This window comes from Chrysochloris asiatica, unplaced genomic scaffold, assembly GCF_000296735.1.
Source record: "Chrysochloris asiatica unplaced genomic scaffold, ChrAsi1.0 scaffold00025, whole genome shotgun sequence".
Taxonomy (NCBI): Eukaryota; Metazoa; Chordata; class Mammalia; order Afrosoricida; family Chrysochloridae; genus Chrysochloris; species Chrysochloris asiatica.
This window is the reverse complement of record NW_006408543.1, coordinates 14,911,919-14,929,146: the sequence shown is the minus strand read 5'-3', so window position 1 is coordinate 14,929,146 and position 17,228 is coordinate 14,911,919. Positions and strand designations below refer to the sequence as shown.

At 38.3% G+C, this 17,228-nt stretch overlaps 1 protein-coding gene across 1 annotated transcript in view; it reads left to right on the top strand.

Moving 5' to 3' along the window:
• UNC79 (unc-79 homolog (C. elegans)) overlaps nt 1-17,228 on the top strand; it is a 330,078-nt gene that overhangs the window by 40,610 nt on the left and 272,240 nt on the right. The window contains exons 5-6 of the mRNA XM_006839553.1: nt 4,834-4,889; nt 6,419-6,548. Of these exons, the coding sequence (XP_006839616.1) occupies nt 4,834-4,889; nt 6,419-6,548 (186 nt within the window). The remainder of the gene's footprint in view (nt 1-4,833; nt 4,890-6,418; nt 6,549-17,228) is intronic.

Here is a 17,228-nt window from a genome sequence, read left to right as displayed (position 1 = left end):
TCTGATGAGTCGGAACCCACTCGATGGCAGCTAACAACAACAGTACCAGTTACTGTTGAGTTGTTTCTAACTGATGACAACCCATATGTGTCTGAGTAGAACTGTACTCCACAGGTGTTCAGTGGCTACTTTTTCAGAAGTAGATTGTCAGATCTTTGTTCTCAGCACCTCTGTATGGACTCAGCGCTCCCACCTTTCAGTTATCAGCCAAGTGTGTTAACTGTTGACAGTGGCCTAGGAATCCTGGGGTGGCACTATGGGCTAATGTATCACACTGCAAAGTCATTTGAACTGCAAGGTCGGTGGTTCAAGCTCACCAGCTGCTCCTAGGAAACCCTATACAGGGTTGCTATGGGTCAGAAGCGACTTGATGGCTCTTAACAACAACAACAACAGGGATTCCTATGGCCAGTGATAATTTATCTGAAAAAGAGAACTCCGGGAGTTGAAGTCACCATAAATGGCTTCATACCACCTGAACTAAGTATGGGTATTAAAGTATGGATAGAATTTTGATGAGTAATATAAATGGAGCATCCTGGGAAGGAGAAAGCAGTTTAAACAAAGGGACTTTCCAGGCCTGTACCAGGAGCAGTCTGTGAACTACTTTGAACAAGTTTTGTATAGCAGAGAGGTGGAGGGTCATTTACCATGTAACACTATGTAAGAGGAAGTGTCCTGGCACACTTGTACTCACAAATTCAGTGATGTGTTCCGAGCAAGATTCCAACTGAGAGGACTATTCATATGATCAACAAATAGTTACTGAGTATCTACTACTTGTCAGCACTGGGATTCTGTGGTTAGTGAAACAGAGTTGACTCCTGCCCTAGTCTCATGAAGTTTGCAACCTGGTGGAGGAAGAAGACATTAATCAAATAATTATAAAAGTGAGTATAAAGTTTCTACTGTGATAAGTGCTTCCAAAGAGGTACATTGGGCTACAGTTTTTCATTGTTTGAAAAGGTCAGATAAACCTTCTCTGAGGGGGTAACTTTAGTCTGAGAACTGAAAGATGAGTAACAACTAGGAATGTCGGCAGAGGAAATGGCATGTGTCAGGAGAGAGTTTGGCAAGTATGCGGGTCTGAAAGATCACAGGGTTTGTAACTAACAAATCTCAGCGTGGCATGAGATGAAACAATAGTGTTCATGGGTCATAACATGCAGGATTCTGTGGGCTATGTTCGGGAGTTGAATAGGAAGCTACAAGTGGGTAGGTATGTGTCACCTTGGTTGCAGTTGAGAATGGATTGAAAAGAAGCCAGAATGAACATAAATTGACAAAACAAGGAAAGCTGCACCATTTGCCTGGGCATGTCAGAGGTGGGAGTGTTCGTCATTGAGAAAGATGCATGTATCTGAGACCAATTTAGGAACCAAAATTGATAGAACTTGATCACATACTGGAGATGGTGAGTTTCTAACTTGTCTCACTAGATGCACTGTGGTACTATTCACTAAGAAAGGAGACTCTGAAAGAAAACTAAACTTTTAAAGTGTTGATCAGGAGGTCCATTTTAGACATATTGTGTTTAAGGTGTTTGTGAAATATTTAGGAGAAAATGATAACTAGGTGATTTTATGTCTGGGTTGTGTATCTGTGAGTTTGTCATACTTTGTTGGCTTGCTTGTTGTTGTGATGTTGGAAGCTATGCCACTAGTATTTCAGATATCAACTGGATCACCCATGGCAGACATATTTCAATGGAGCTTCTAGTCTAAGACAGACTAGGAAGGGGGACCTAGCAATGCACTCGTAAATAAATGGACCAGTGAAAACCTTACAAATAGCATAGGAACATTTCCTTAAAAAGTACCAGAAGATGGATCAGACCCTCAGGTTGGAAGGCACTCAAAATACAACTGGGGAAGTTGTTTCCTTAAAAGAGGGTTGATCTTAATGACAAGATGGAGTAAATGTGCAATAAGTATGATGAAATGTACAAAGAACTAGGGTTAGATAAACAAAAGGGGAGAACATGCTTGGCATTTTTCAGGCTGAAAGAACAGAAGAAAAAATTCACACCTCCAATCACAATATTGAAGGATTTTATGGGCAAATATTGAACAACACAGGAAGTACAAAGTGATGATGGAAGAAATACACAGAGTCTGTGTACCAAAAAGAATTGGTCAATGCTCAGTCATTTCAAAAAGTAGCTATAATCAAGAACCGATGTTATTGAAGGAAGAAGTCCAAGTTTCACTGAAGACATTGGCAAAAAAAAAAAAAAAAAAAAGACTCAGGAATTGACAAAATATAAATTGAAATATTTTAACAAACTGGTGCAGCCCTGGAGGCACTCGCTCATCTATGCTAAGATGAGAGAGTTAACTGGCCAAATGATTGGAAGAGATCCATATTTGTACCTCTTCCAAAGAAGGGTGACCCAATGGGATGCAGAAATCATTGAACAATATCATGAATATCATATGCAAGTTAAATTTTGCTGACGATAATCCAAAAGCAGTTGCAGCAGTGCATCAACAGGGAACTGCCAAAAATCCAAGCAGGATTCAGAAGAGGATATAAGTAGGGTTATCATTAGCTGACATCAGATGGATCTTGGCTGAAAGCAGAGAATACCAGAAAGAAGTTGACTAGTGCTTTATTGACTATGCAAAGGCTTTTGACTGTATGGATCTTAATAAACTATGGATAGAATTGGGAAGAATGGATATTCCAGAACACTTGATTGTGCTCATTAGGATCCTGTACAAATACCAAGAGGTCATGTTCAAACAGAATAAGGGGATACTCCAAGGTTGTAACCTTCTACCACACTTATTCATTCTGTATACTGGGCAAATAATCCAAGAAGCTGGATTATATGAACAAGAACATGGCATCAGGATTGGAGCAATACTCAGTAACAATCCACTATATGCATATGACATAACTTTGCTTGCTGGAAGTAAAGTGGACTTAAAATACTTATTTATGAAGATCAAACACTATAGCCTTCAGTATGGATTGCACCTATATATAAAGAAAATGAAAATCCTCACAACTGGACCAATAAATAATATTATGCTAAAAGGAGAAAACACTGAAGTTGTGATGGAATTATTTTTGCTTGGATCCACAATCAGTGCTCATGGAAGCAGCAGTCAAGAAATCAAATGACATATTGCATTAGACAAATTTGCTGCAAAAGATCTTTTTTAAAGTGTTACAGAGCAAAGATGTCGGTTTGAGGACTTAAATGTGTCTGACCCAAACCATGGTATTTTCAATTGCCTCATATGTTGGCGAAGAATATTGAAAGTACCATAGACTGTCAAAAGAACAAACAAAGTTATCTTGAAAGAAGTGCAGCCAGAATGCTCCTTAGAAGCAAGAATGGCAATTTTTCATCTCATGTACTTTGTACATGTTGTCAAGAGAAACCAGTCCCTGGAAAAGGACATCATTCTTGGTAAAGTACAGGGTCAGCAAAAAAAGAAGACCCCAATAAGATTGATTGACACATTGAGTGGCAACAACAATGGCTGAAACATAACAGTTGTGAGGATGGTGCAAGACTGGGCGGTGTTTTGTTCTGTTGTGCATAGGGTGGCAAGGAGTTGGAACTGACTCGACAGCACCAACAGAATGTGTTTGGTTGACGAACAGAGCCCCAAACTACAAGAACACTTTGTATTACCTTTTTAAGGAAGTCTTGAGGCTAGGTCCACAATACCAGGCAGCTGAGATGATAGCTTTGTGTTTCTTTTTATGCCCCCTCATATTTGTAAGATGTGTAGGTACCACATCTGTACACAACCACATCCTCAAACAGGAAATAGAAGATCAGTTAGAGAAAGGTCTCCTGGTGTGCCTCTTTCCTTTTATCAGAGAGGAAAATATGTCTCAGAAGTTCCCCAGTAGATTCTTCTTCAGGTCTTACTGGCCAGAACTGAGTCACATGCCAAAACTTAGCTGCCTGGGAGTCTGAGAGTGTGAGTCTTTCCTCTTGCAGCCTGTGTAATGGTTGATAGAAGGTTGATAGACTTGAGTAGCTACTGTTGTCCCAGGTGCTGTGTCACGAAGGCAGAGTAAGTGAATAGAGTGGACAGCAGTCCTGAATGCTGTGGAAGGGTCAAGTATTGAAAATGTCCATTGGACTGAATGACAGAGAGGCGACGAAAGTGAGACCTGCTTGAGTCACAAGACACGGCTGGGTGATAGGTTAGGGAAGATGTTCAATAAGAACCAAATGGGAGTGAGACATCTCTCTTCCACAAGTTAGCATAGTTGGATCAAGGATGCTTGATGTGATGTCGCTTTTAAATAATCTCTGTAAGATGGAATCGGTGATCAAACAATACAACTTCCAATCCAATCCATCTGTCTGTCACTTACCATCTCTCTGATCCGGACAAGTTATTTAACTTTTCTATGCCTCAGTTTCCTAACTACAAAATGGTAATAAAACTTCATGTGGTGGTTTTGAAATAATACATAAAAACTGCCTAGCACAATACCTGAAAACTCAATAAATGTGAATTTTTATGATAATGCTGACGTGACCCTACCAGACTAGCTTTTTCCTCTTTAGCAGTTCTTGGTTATATGGATATAAGTTTATATTACAGAAGTTTGATTCCTAGGGATTTTTCTTAACATTTCTTTTGTTAAGATGATGGATAAAATGCTTTCTTAAGGCCCTTGGGATAAAATTGGATAAAGTCAGAGCTTATATGATTTTGAAAATGTGAATATATGGAAATAAGTCATTCTAATTCAATGATTAGAGTTAAAAGTAATATGAATGTAGTTCATTATACATAAAGGGATGTTTTTGTCCAGTATTTATATTTCATGATAATTATATTTTCTTTATTACAGTGTATCATTGTCAATTATTGGAATGCCTCATGAAGTATAAACAAGAAGTCTGGAAAGTAAGTTTTGGATCAAATTTAAATCATAGTCACAAACTTAATTTATAGAATATAGTGAACATTGTTTACTTGCTAAAACTACTGTTTAGGTCAAATGTATTGATGTCTTATTATTTTTGTGTGAAAGAGCCTATAATTCCTTCTTTAGTGGGTAACTTCTTTTGCATCTAGAGGAGCAATGATACTTGAAGGACATGGATATCTTTACAGAAAAAGTAGCTTCTATAAAGAATGTATCTTCTTTTGGAAATTTAGCAAACATTTTATTAAAGTGAACAAATAATTGTATTTATTTTGACAGGTTGTTTGAAAATCTGTCTTCATATGAATGTTGTTGTTGTTAGATGCTATCAAGTCGGTACTGACTCATAGTGACCCTATGCACAACAGAATGAAACACTGCCCGGTCATGGGCCAACCTCACAATCGTTGCTACACCTTAACCTATTGCTACCGCCACTGTGCCCATCCATCTCACTGGGGGTCTTCCTCTGTTTCTCTGACCCGTCACATTACCAAACATGGTATCCTTCTCCAGTCCTAAGTATGAGAGATGAAGTTTGACCATCCTGGCTTCTAAGGAGCAGTCTGGTGTACTTCTTCCAACACAGATTTGTTTGTTCTTTTGGCAGTCCATGGTACTTTTAATATTCTTCTCCAACACCATAACTCAAATGCATCAATTCTTCTGTTGTCTTCCTTATTCACTGTCTAGTTTTTATATGCATATGAAGGTTATTGAAAATACCATGGCTTGGGTCAAGTGCACCTCAGTCCTCAAACTGACATCTTTGCTCTTCAAAACTTTACAACGAATGGTCTTGTACAGCAAATTTTCCTAATGCACTATATCGTTTGATTTCTTGATGGCTGCTTCATATGACTGTTGTGTTGCTGTGAAGTGCCATCGAGTCGATTCCAACCCATAGCGACCCTGTATAGGGTTTCCAAGGAGTGGCTGGTGAGCTTGAACTGCTAACTTTTCAGTTCAAACTGGCTTTGCAGTCTGGTGCATTAACCCACAGCACCATACCAGGACTCCTTCATATGAATTGTAGATGTGAATTGTTGAGTAATTTATTTTTTAAAAAAGTATTTTTAAAAATGCAGTGTTTGGCAAAGTGGTTTATACCGTTATACAGTCTCTGATTAGAACAGAATGTGTTAGAAGGTAGTGCCTTTTTAGACTGTATGTGGGGAGCTTATTTACAGAAAGACAAATAAAGAATAAAAAATATATCATACTTCATATGAAGCCTGGCTCAAGAGCCCTGAGAAAGTGATATGAGGGAAGTTACCCACGTCTTGGTGTGGTGCTGTAGAATAAACACTGAACTGCTATCCACAAGGTTGGCTGTTCAAACCCACCAGCTGCTCCTCTGAAGGTTTGCTATGAATCGGAACAGACTTGATGCCATTTAACAACCACACTCCCTCCATGGGCATGTTGACTGCTTTCATAGTATGGAATGTGCTCCCTTTGTTTTGGTTTGATGATGCTAAGTGAATATACTGTGTCTTTCCTTTAGGATCTTTTGTACGTGATAGCCTATGGTCCTTCCCAAGTGAAACCACCCGCTGTGCAAATGCTTTTCCACTACTGGCCCAACTTAAAACCTCCTGGGGCAATAAGCGAGTACAGGGGGCTGCAGTACACAGGTAAGAAGAGAGTAGCTCTGGAATGCCCTCGGTTGATTTCGCCTCCACCACATTTGTCTCAGCTTCTTAGTGACTGTTTTTGTATCGTGCTGGATTATCCTGACCTTGCCTTTAGAAATGTTCATAAATCCTTTCTGAAATGAGGTGGGATGTCAACAAATAAGAAAAATTACTTTAAAAAGCATTCATGATACCTAGTAAATTGTTTAAATCCCGGCCCCATTGCTCTATCACCAATCTCTGGACTTCATTCTTGCAACATTAATTATTACACAGGGGGAATGATTCTGCAGACTTGCTCATTGCTTAGCAAAACCTCCAACTGGCTAAGCCTGCGGGCATTTTCCAGTAACATGGGTTCATGCACCAAATACAAATGAAATGGCCTTGGTAGCCTACTTTATTGGGAAGATTCAACAGTTGATAAGTATTGATGTAATGAACAACTTTACATGTTAAGGCATCTATTTGCCAACAAATGATTAAACAAACAAACAAACCAAAAACAACCTCAACAAATCCCAAACCACCCATCTAACCAACAAACCTAGGTCTTAGGTTGCTATTTACGTTTATATATTATAAAACCAAAGATGCATCCTATGCAGAGGTTGATCCATGGAGAATAGCATCTATGCCAAGCCCTGAAATTGTGCCCCTGTCTAAGCATTTGGCACCCATCTTTCAGATAACATTAGTTCAGAAAATACAAGTCAGCCTTGCCCTTCTTTTAACTAGGCTATTGAAAATGACAACTGCTTCACTGATGAGAACTGGCCTATGAGGGGCTCAAAGTCTTTTTCTTGTTTTTTCTTCTTTTTCTACACTCAGCAGGGCAAGACCACACAGTCTGCCTTGTCCCACAGAAGCTCTCAAACAGAAAAGTATTAGTTTTAACTTGCTGAATGATCTCTCACAGCTGACGATGAAACTTGCATGGTTCATAGAAACTGCTCAGGGGTGCCTTCTTTGAAGTGGCACCCAGGGCATGTGCCATACCTGTCACATCCTAGATACACCTCTGAACCTATAGCTAACAGGGTTTCTGATGCTCCTGCTCCCCACCCCAAGTTTGTATGTGTAATTTTCTGGATGCAGAGAGGTGAATCTCTTTGTAAAATTTGTTTTATTCAAGTATTGCGATGTAATATACTGGTGTTCTGAGACTGTATTTATTTGTTGGTATCACTCTCTTCACAGAGTGATTTAGGTGGTTCTGGAGCTCTGGTAGTGTAGTGGTTATGAATTGCTGATCTTAAGGTCAGCAGTTCGAAACTACCAGCGGTTCCATGGGAGAAAGATGAGGCTTTTTGCTTCTGTAAAGATTTACAGCCCTGGAAACCCCATGCAAGGTCACTATGGGTTGGAATTGACTCGACTGCACTTAACAACAACAACAACAAGGGGTCCTGGTGTGGCGCTGTAGAATAAGCACTGGACTGCGAACAACAAGGTTGACAGTTCAAACCCACCAGCTGCTCCCTGGAAACACTATACAGGGTTTCTATGAGTCGGAACTGACTCAACAGCACTTAACAACTGAATTTAGGTGTCTGTTTTATAGTCTTCATGAAAGATAAAGATATTAAAGATAAGCGTTAGAGAGATTAAAACCTGTTTGCTGGGTTATTTTGGTGGGTGATGACTATGAAGGTTTTTGATGTCTTTATTCTAAAGTCAGAATAAATACTATTGACCTTAACAGTAACGTAATGTACCGATAAAACAATGAAGGACAATAGTGAGTAAATATTTTTTTTTTTGTTGGAAATTAGTATTATTAGTGTTTGATATCATTGATAGTCATGAATGTCTAAGTGTTGCGCGGTGGATAATTTATATGTAAAAACAACAAAAAAGATGGAGGGGTCAATTGAATAAAAGGTAAAATGACTGGAATATTTGACACCAACCCCTTCTCTTAAGATTTCTAAAATAAACATGTATGTGCTCTATCAATGAGTAACCAGTATCAAACGGAATTTATTCATTTGTGTATATTTGATGAGTGACTACTATGTACCCAGTACTGGACTTAAAAAAAATTTTTTTTTTAGCACTGGACTATTTTTTGATGATGTAGAGTTGAGCAAAACTGACTCAAAAGCAGATCTTCTGGAGCTTAATACAATCTAGATCTGAAAATTAAGTCTTTTATCCAACCAGTATTTATGAAGTATCTGTACTAAAAAGCCATTGTTCTTAACACTGGCGGTAAAGCATCAGGCCAAACAGAGGAAGTCATTACTATCTTAGAGTTTACATTCTAGTGGGAGGAGGGGAACGGCAGGCAATTGCCTTCTGCTCTGACAAGTGTTACAGCAAATAAACAAAAGAGGGAACTGTCATCTCTCCCTGACCATTGTTGTTGTTGTTTGGTGCCATAGCAACCCTTGCTGAAACATTGTTCGGTCCTGGGCCAACCTCACAGTTGTTGCCATGCTGCCATTTTGTCAATCCATCTTGCTGCGGGGTCTTCCTCTTTGGAGTGGTAATTTATCAAGGAAAGCTCTCCTGAGTGAGTGATATGAAAGTTGATACCTGAAGGATAAGTAGGTAGTTGACCTCAGTTGTTATCATTCAGTGGCTTAAATGTGTGTTTGAAGCAGCCGTTGTTGGGAAAAGAGAGACAGTATTGAGGAACTGTTCAAAGGCGAAGGCAGCCAGCCAGGCAATGGGATGAGAGGAGAAGAGTAACTAGAGGGAAGTAGGAAGCCTGATCAGACCTGTGATGAAGGCTGGCTTTTATCCAAATGACAAAGGGAAGCTGTAATACAGGTTTTAAGTGGAGAAGGCACTTGATGAGATTTGCTTGTTCAGGGCATTCTAGAAGCCTGGCAAACTGACCACTGCTTCCACTTATTCTTGTGAAACTCTAAGAAAGATAAATAAAATAGTTCACTATAAGCTGACCCAGATGTCTGCCCTAAGACCACTCATTGCAACCCTACAGCAATACTTCCATTCTTTCAACAGCTTGTCATTATGCATCATACGGCTACCAAGTGGCGTCTACCATGGGGCAGGTACTGGCCTAAGAACTATCGTTTCAGTAAACCAGGCCATTCTATGCTGAAAGCAAAGGATCTTGGGAGGAATTAGCCATCCTGGTCCTCATTTTTGCTATTTATGGAGCCCAGGTTACAAGTTTATTTAATTGTTTTAACCTGCTTCTTATCGAACACAAGTTATGAACCAAGCATCATATGAGATTTTTCAGATACTTTTTCAATTACTCCTCACCAATATCTTGAGTTGAGAAGTAGGCTTTATTGTTTTAAATTGTATAAAATGAGGAGTGGGCTGTAGTTTAAGGGATGTGCCTAATAGTAAGGGGCGGAGCTTGGATTTGTATCTATTGCATCAAAACTGAACTACTGTAACAATATGATGTCACTTCTGTCAATCAGCTCTTCAATGAGACATATGCTGGAGCATTAGAATTTTTCGGCAATGCCTGATAGTAAGGGGCAGCTTGGACTTGGATCTAAAGTATAACTCAGTGGTGTAGTGAGTTATGTGTTGGGCTGCTAACTGCAAGGTCAGCCACAGTTTGAGCCCACCAGCCACTCCACAGGAGAAAGATGAGACTTTCTGCTCCTGTAAAGATTGACAGCCTTGGAAATCCTATATAGGGTCACTGTGAGTTGGAAACAATTTGATGGCATACAACCACCAGCACAAAGGATGTCATTAGTATTTAGAGGGCACTTTGGTAGCATAGTGGTTACGAGTTGGACTGCTAACCTCAAGTTCAGCTGTTTGGAACTACCAGCTGTTCTTGGTGAGAAAGATGAGGCTTTCTGCTCCCATAAAGTTTTACAGCCTTGGAAACCCTATGCAGGGTCACTATGAGTTGGAACTGACTCCATGGCACACTACCACCATCACCACAATAAGCTCTGGACTGCTAACTGCAAGGTCTATGGTTCAAGCTCACCAGTAGCTCTTCTAAAACCCTTTACAGGGTTGCTATGAGTCAGAGCCAACTCGATGACACTCAACAACAATCCCAAATAATCTAATAATACAAATGGCCCTGGGAATTTGATGGGACTTGGGAGCTCAAAGATGAAATGCTTTCCTAGGGACCAGTCACTTTTGTAGGTTTTTCCAGTGGTTGATTTTCTTTTCAAGAAGTGATGTTTTGTTAAGTATGAAGATTTGCTTATAGAAAAATATATAAATGTATAATAAAAAATGACCATTAACCAGAAATTATCATGGTATAGTTGGTATATTTCCCTCTGTTTTTGATATGCATTTAAAAACAAAATTGTGCTTAGATTATAGATAATTATTTCAGTTTTTCCCTCCCCAATCTTTCATTCTGAAACTTTGCAAATACAGAAAAGTTAGAATAATAATATGAATACTCGTGTGTCCTCTACCTTGATTTAATATTTGTGAACAATTTGCCATTTTTTAATCTATTTATATGCATACAAATTACATATGGCTTCGTGGCATAGTAATATAGAATAGTCATAGATAGGTCCTATGAGGAAGATCAAATAATGAGGTGTTCGTCTGATCTAGAACATTGGTCTCTTTTGGATTTGTTAATATTTATCAACAACTCTAATGAATTATTTTGGTCGTCAAATAAGACTCTTAAAAATATAAAATTGTTATAACTGAAGTTACTTGGTTATAAAAATAGTCATTATGTTGTTATATGTAGTGATGTTTCTATGGGTGAGAAAGAAATTCTTTATTAATTTTCTTATTACAGTGTCCTAACTAATAATAATTTAGCCATTGTTAGCAAAGAATTGTTGTTGTTGTTGTTAAGTGTCGTCGAGTCGGTTCCGACCCATAGCGACCCTGTATAGGGTTTCCGAGGGTGTAAATCTTTACGGGAGTAGAAAGCCTCATCTTTCTCCCGCAGAGCGGCTGGTAGTTTCGAACCGCTAACCTTAAGGTTCGCAGCCCTATTTGTAACCACTACGCTACCAGGGAAACTTTTTATTGTGAATTGAGTGAAGGTTTACAGAGCAGATCATTCATTTTACAGTCAGTACATCATATGCATTATTTCATCTTAATGATTGCAATATGGATTACTTTTTAGTATTTTAACTATGGGACAAAAGGTGTGGTATGACTTAGGCATTTCCAATACAGAGACTGTTGAAAAGCAAATGATTACTCACGATCCCCTTTGGTTTAGGTTGCAGTATCTATGGAGTCCTGGTGTGACACTGTAGGATAAGCACTGGACTGCAAGGTTGGTGGTTAGAACTCACAGCTACTCTTTAGAAACCCTATAGGGTCGTTATGAGTCGGAACCGACTCAATGACACTTAACAACAACAACAACAACAACAACAACAACCAGTATCCACCCCACATGAGGTTGGATTGGTACAATTGGATTCTTGAGTTCAGTGTGAGAAGACCTATTAGTCCTTGAATGTCATAATTTCTTCATTTTTAGTGCTGTTTTTGAAAAAGAAAGTTTTATTGTGAATTGAGAGGTGGTTTACAGAGCAGATCATTTGTTTTACATCCAACGAATCATATGCTTTGCTTTAGTACAATGATTGCAATCCTCTCCATGTACTATCAGTTAACACTGTTTGCCTCTATTTACTTTAACTCTTGCTTTTCTTTGTCTCCCATTACCTTCATCTTTCCTCTGCCAACCTTCCTTTTGTATATATTGCCTGCCCCATCACTCATGTTAACATGCGCCTATCTTCTAACTCATGAAGAATTTCCCCTTCCTCTCCCACCTAGTTGCTATCACAGAAAGTTTCTTTTATCAAGAAAACCTTTTCATAACTTTTTACTACAGTTTGTTGTTGTTAACTGCCATCGAGTTGGTTCCGATCCATAGCGACCCTGCATAGGGTTTCCGAGGAGCGACTGGAGAGCTTGAACCACCAACCTTGTGGTTCAAACGGCTTTGCAGTCTGGCGCATTAACCCACAGCGCCACACTGTCTCATACAATATTTGTGTTTGACTAATTCACTCATCACAATGTCCTCCAGTTTCTTCCATATTGTGAAATGTTTTTCATTTGTGAAATGTTATTCTTCAATGTTGCTTAGTATTCCATTGTGTATATATACCCTAGTTTGTTTTATAAACATTCTTCTGTTGATGGGCATTTAGGCTGTCTCCATCTTTTTGATGTGTCTTTTGAAGACAGCATTGAAGGATCTTGTTTTCTTATCCGTTCTTTTACTCTCTGTCTCTTGATGGGTGGATTTAATCCATTTAGATTTAGTGTAATTATTGGTAGGTATGAATTGATTGCTGTTGTTTTGCTGTGTGTTTTTGTAGTGCTGCTGATTTCTTTGTTCCATATAATTTTCCTGCTCTGAGTTCATTTTATTTGTAGGTTTTCTTTTCATTTTCATTTCTGTTTTGTTAATGTTTACTAAATCTTCCTCTTTTTTATTTTTATGTGGTGTATTAATTTTTTTGAGGTCACCCTATAATTTATTAGTTATTTCCCCCATTTAGAACAGTTTGCTTTATCTTGAAATCTACTTGACTTCCTCACCATTTGGAAGTTCCATATCTATACTAGTCTCTCTTTTTGCTTTGTTGTTGACTTTTTAGTAAAAGTCAGTATCTCTGGTTCCTTATTTTCAGTCTTGTAGGCTTGTTTTACTTTAAATAATTCTATATCTGGAATCCTGGTGTGACACTGTAGGATAAGCATGGGACTGTTAACCACAAAGTCGATGGTTCAAACCCACCAGTCACTCCTCAGTAATCCTATAAGGGTTGTTATGAGTTGGGACCAACTTGATGGCAGTTAACAATAACAACAATGTCTGGATTGAGTTCTGGGTGATTTTGTCATGTATGGTAATCTCAGGTTGTTGGTTCTCAGTCCAAAGAATACCTTTTACTATTTTTTGTAAAACTGGTCTGGTTATTACAAATTCCTTTAATTTCTGTTTAGCTGGCAATACCCTAATTTTGCCATCATATTTGAGGGAGAACTTTGCTGGATATATAATTTTTGGTCGACAATTTTTTCTTTCAGCGTTTTGCATGTGTCATTTCATTGCCTTCTTGTCTGCATGGTTTCTGTTGAGAAATCAAAGTTTAGTCTTATTGGTTCTACTTTGTAGGTAACATTAATTTTTGCTGAGCTGTTGACAGGATTCTTTCCTTGTCTTTGGTTTTGGAAAGTTTGATTATGATGTGTCTGGTGATTTTCCTTTGGAATCCATCTTGTTTGGGGTTTGTTCAGCTTTTTGTATGCTTATCTTCTTGTCTTTCATGCTGTCAGGGAAGTTTTCTTCCAACAACTCTTAGACAATTTTCTTTTTGCTTTTTATTGACTTGCCATATTTTACAATTCTGACCACCCTCCTCATGGTGTTCCTTTTAGGCTTTCTTTGACATTCTTTTCTTCTGATTATTCTTTTAGCATACTAGCATTGAGAAATTTATCTTCAAACTCCCTCATTTGGGGGTCCATTGCTTTGAACCTGCTCCTTGGCTCTTTCAATGTATTGTCCATTTCTCAAATCTTAGTATTGATCTTCTGCATTTCTAATTGCAGGTTTTGTATTGTTTCAAAATTTGCATTTATTTTGCCTGTTTGTCCTTGAATTATTTTAGCGCTTTCCCCATGTTCTCCTTGGTATTTCTGCCTACTTTTGAAGGTATCTAAATATCATTCTTTTGAATTCTTTTTCTGTTAGTTCCATTATCTTTTCTTCCTCAGAAACATTTTCTGGCTGTGCATCTTGGTCATTTGTTTGAGCCATTTTTTCTTGTTTCTTTGTGTGAGCTGATATTATCTTTTGTCTCCAGGACATTGTGGTGGTGTTGTATTTGTATTTAATAGATGATTGTATGTTGATGTGTTTTTAGGCTCTCGCCAACTGCCTCCTTTGGGTGTAGATAGAGAATGTGCACCAATCTATCTTCGCTATTCATGTATCTCAGTTTATGGTGGGTTTGGCTGGTGTTGGCTGCTGTCTTCCCCAGTTGTATTGTTGGTGCCTTCCAACCGGAGGGGCTCATCTTCCAGCACTACATCTGACAATATTCTGGTGCTATTCATCATGTTTCGATATTCAGTATTCTGGTACTATCTGATAGTGTTCTACTGCTATTTATAAGATTTTCAGTGGCTGAACATTCAGAAGTAGTCAGCCTTTTCTTCTTCTTAGTCTGTTTTAGTCTTGAAGCTCAACTGAAACCTGTCCACCATGGGTGTGCCCTGCTGGCATTTAAAATACTGGTGACATAGCTTCCTTCATCACAGCAACATGCAATCCACCACAATATGGTAAACTGATAGAGGAGTGGTGGTTCTTGAGTATGTAGACACAGTTATTTTTGGTATATTGGTCTTGTTTCCAGAAACTTTTCCAAATAACTTTTGAATTTTAATAATTTATTTGTAGTTATTTCCATATGCATAACTATATTATAGGTGAATAATAATGGTTTAATTTCCCCTTCCCAGTCCTTATACCTTTTCTTACTTTTTCTTGCCTTATTACAATGCTCAAAACTTCTTACATAAGCTGATTTTTGGGTTCTTTGACTACAATGTGGCCACAATTTGTGAATGAATCTTCTGTATATGCAAATTAAGTCAAGTCTGTTACTTATGTAGCTCAAATTTTCTGTATTTTCAATGAATTTTTGTCAGTTTATCATCTACTGGGAGAGGAGTGTAAAAATCTTCCACTATGAATGTAGATTTGTCTATTTTTCCTTGTAATTCTGTTAGTCTTTGTTGTATATATTTTAAGTTCATATTATTATTAGGAGCTTACAAATTTAGAATTGTCTTATATTCATGATGAATGGAAACTTTTCCTCATTTACTTCCATATTTCCCCTGAATTCCTATACCATGATAATTTCTCATTAATGGTCAGTTTTTGTTATACATTTACATTATTTTTCTATAAGCAAATCTTCCTACTTAACAAAACAATAAGATGGAAGCTTCTTGTTGTTGTTGTTGTTAAGTGTCATCGAGTGGGTTCTGACTCATAGTGACCCTGTGTAGGGTTTCTGAGGAGTGGCTGGTGGGTTTGAACCGCTGACCTTGTGGTTACCAGTTCAATGCTTATCCTATATAGCACCACACCAGGACTCCTGAATAGCACTCGCTAATATATTCCTTAATGTCATTCTTTTGGGGAAAAACCGACTCAGTTTGTTGTTGAAAATGTTTTCTTTTCACCTTATTATTCAAAGGACATATACTCTGACTATAGGGTTCTAGATTGGTTGCCATTTTCCTTTCATCCTCTGAAGATCCATCAGTGTTTATTTGAGATTTAGTTGTTGTTGTTAAGTGCCACTCAGTCAGTTCTGAGTCATAGCGACTCTGCATAGGAATTCCAAAGAATGGCCTGTGGGTTTCAACCTCTGACTACGGCACTTAACAACGACAATTATCATCCAGATAAAATAGTGTGGTTGTTGTTAAGTGTTGTTAAGTGTTAAGGGTGTCTGAGGAGTAGCTGGTGGGTTTGAATGGCCGACCCTGAGGTTCACAGTCCAGTGCTTATTCTACAGTGCCACACCAGGAGTAACGCCTCAGAAATTCTATACAAGGTCACTTTGATCCTGTATGGAATCATATGCCTTGGTTTTTCTTGTGTCTATACCTAAGAATGGAATTGTTGGGTCATGTTGTTGTTGTCACTAAGTCAGTTTAGACTCATAGCGACCCTGTATAGGGTTTCTGAGGAGCGCCTGGTGAATTTGAACCACTGACCTTGCAGTTCAAACCATAGAGTTTATAAAAAATGTGGAAGGAGATCTCTAAAGTGGTTACTGCTGTTTTTACATTTCATCCAACAATGAATGAGAGGCAGAGTTGTTCCACACCTGCATCTGTCAGTACTTTCAGTTTTAGCTCTTTTGGTGTGTGTGTATCTCATTTTGGTTTGAATTGGTATTTTCCAGATGATTGATGTTAATCACCTTTCAGTATGCACATTGGCCTTTCATATATCTTACTTATGAGATACCTTTGTCCATTCATGAATTTATTTTCTTATAATTGATATGTATTCTGATGAGAGCCATTGGTCAGCTTTACATATTGCAATTTGGTTTCCATTCTGAAGTACTGTGGTCCTGTCTTTTGATGACTATAAATCTGTGATTTTTGTAGAGTCAAATTTATTATTGTTATTTATACTTGTTAAGTGCTCTTGAGTTGTTGAATGCCTTTGAGTCAGTTCCTACTAATAGTGACCCTGTATAGGGTTTCCGAGGAGTGACTGGTGGGTTTGAACCACTGACCTTGTGGTTAGTGCCTGCTAGGTCCTCTATAAGAAATCTTTGTTGTTGTCAAGGTTAAGTGCTGTTGCATTGGTTCTAACTCATAGGGACCCAGTATAGGGTTTCTGAGGATTGGCTGGTGGGATTCAACTGACAACTTTGAGATTAGCAGTCCAGTGCTTAACCTACAGCACCACACCAGGACTCCATAAAGAAATGTTTACCTTCTCTAAAATCATGAAGATATCCTCTCAAGTTAATCTTGTACATTTAGGTCTGTGATCCAGTTCAAGCTTAATTTTGTGTATGAATGTGTGCAGGTGTGTATAAGTCATTTCCTATGAATTGTTTCAGCAGTTTATTGAACATTTTATCCTCTCTTCTTTGCATTGCATTAGCCCCTGATCATGTGTGTGTGAGTGTATCTCTGGACTTCTATTATGCTTAT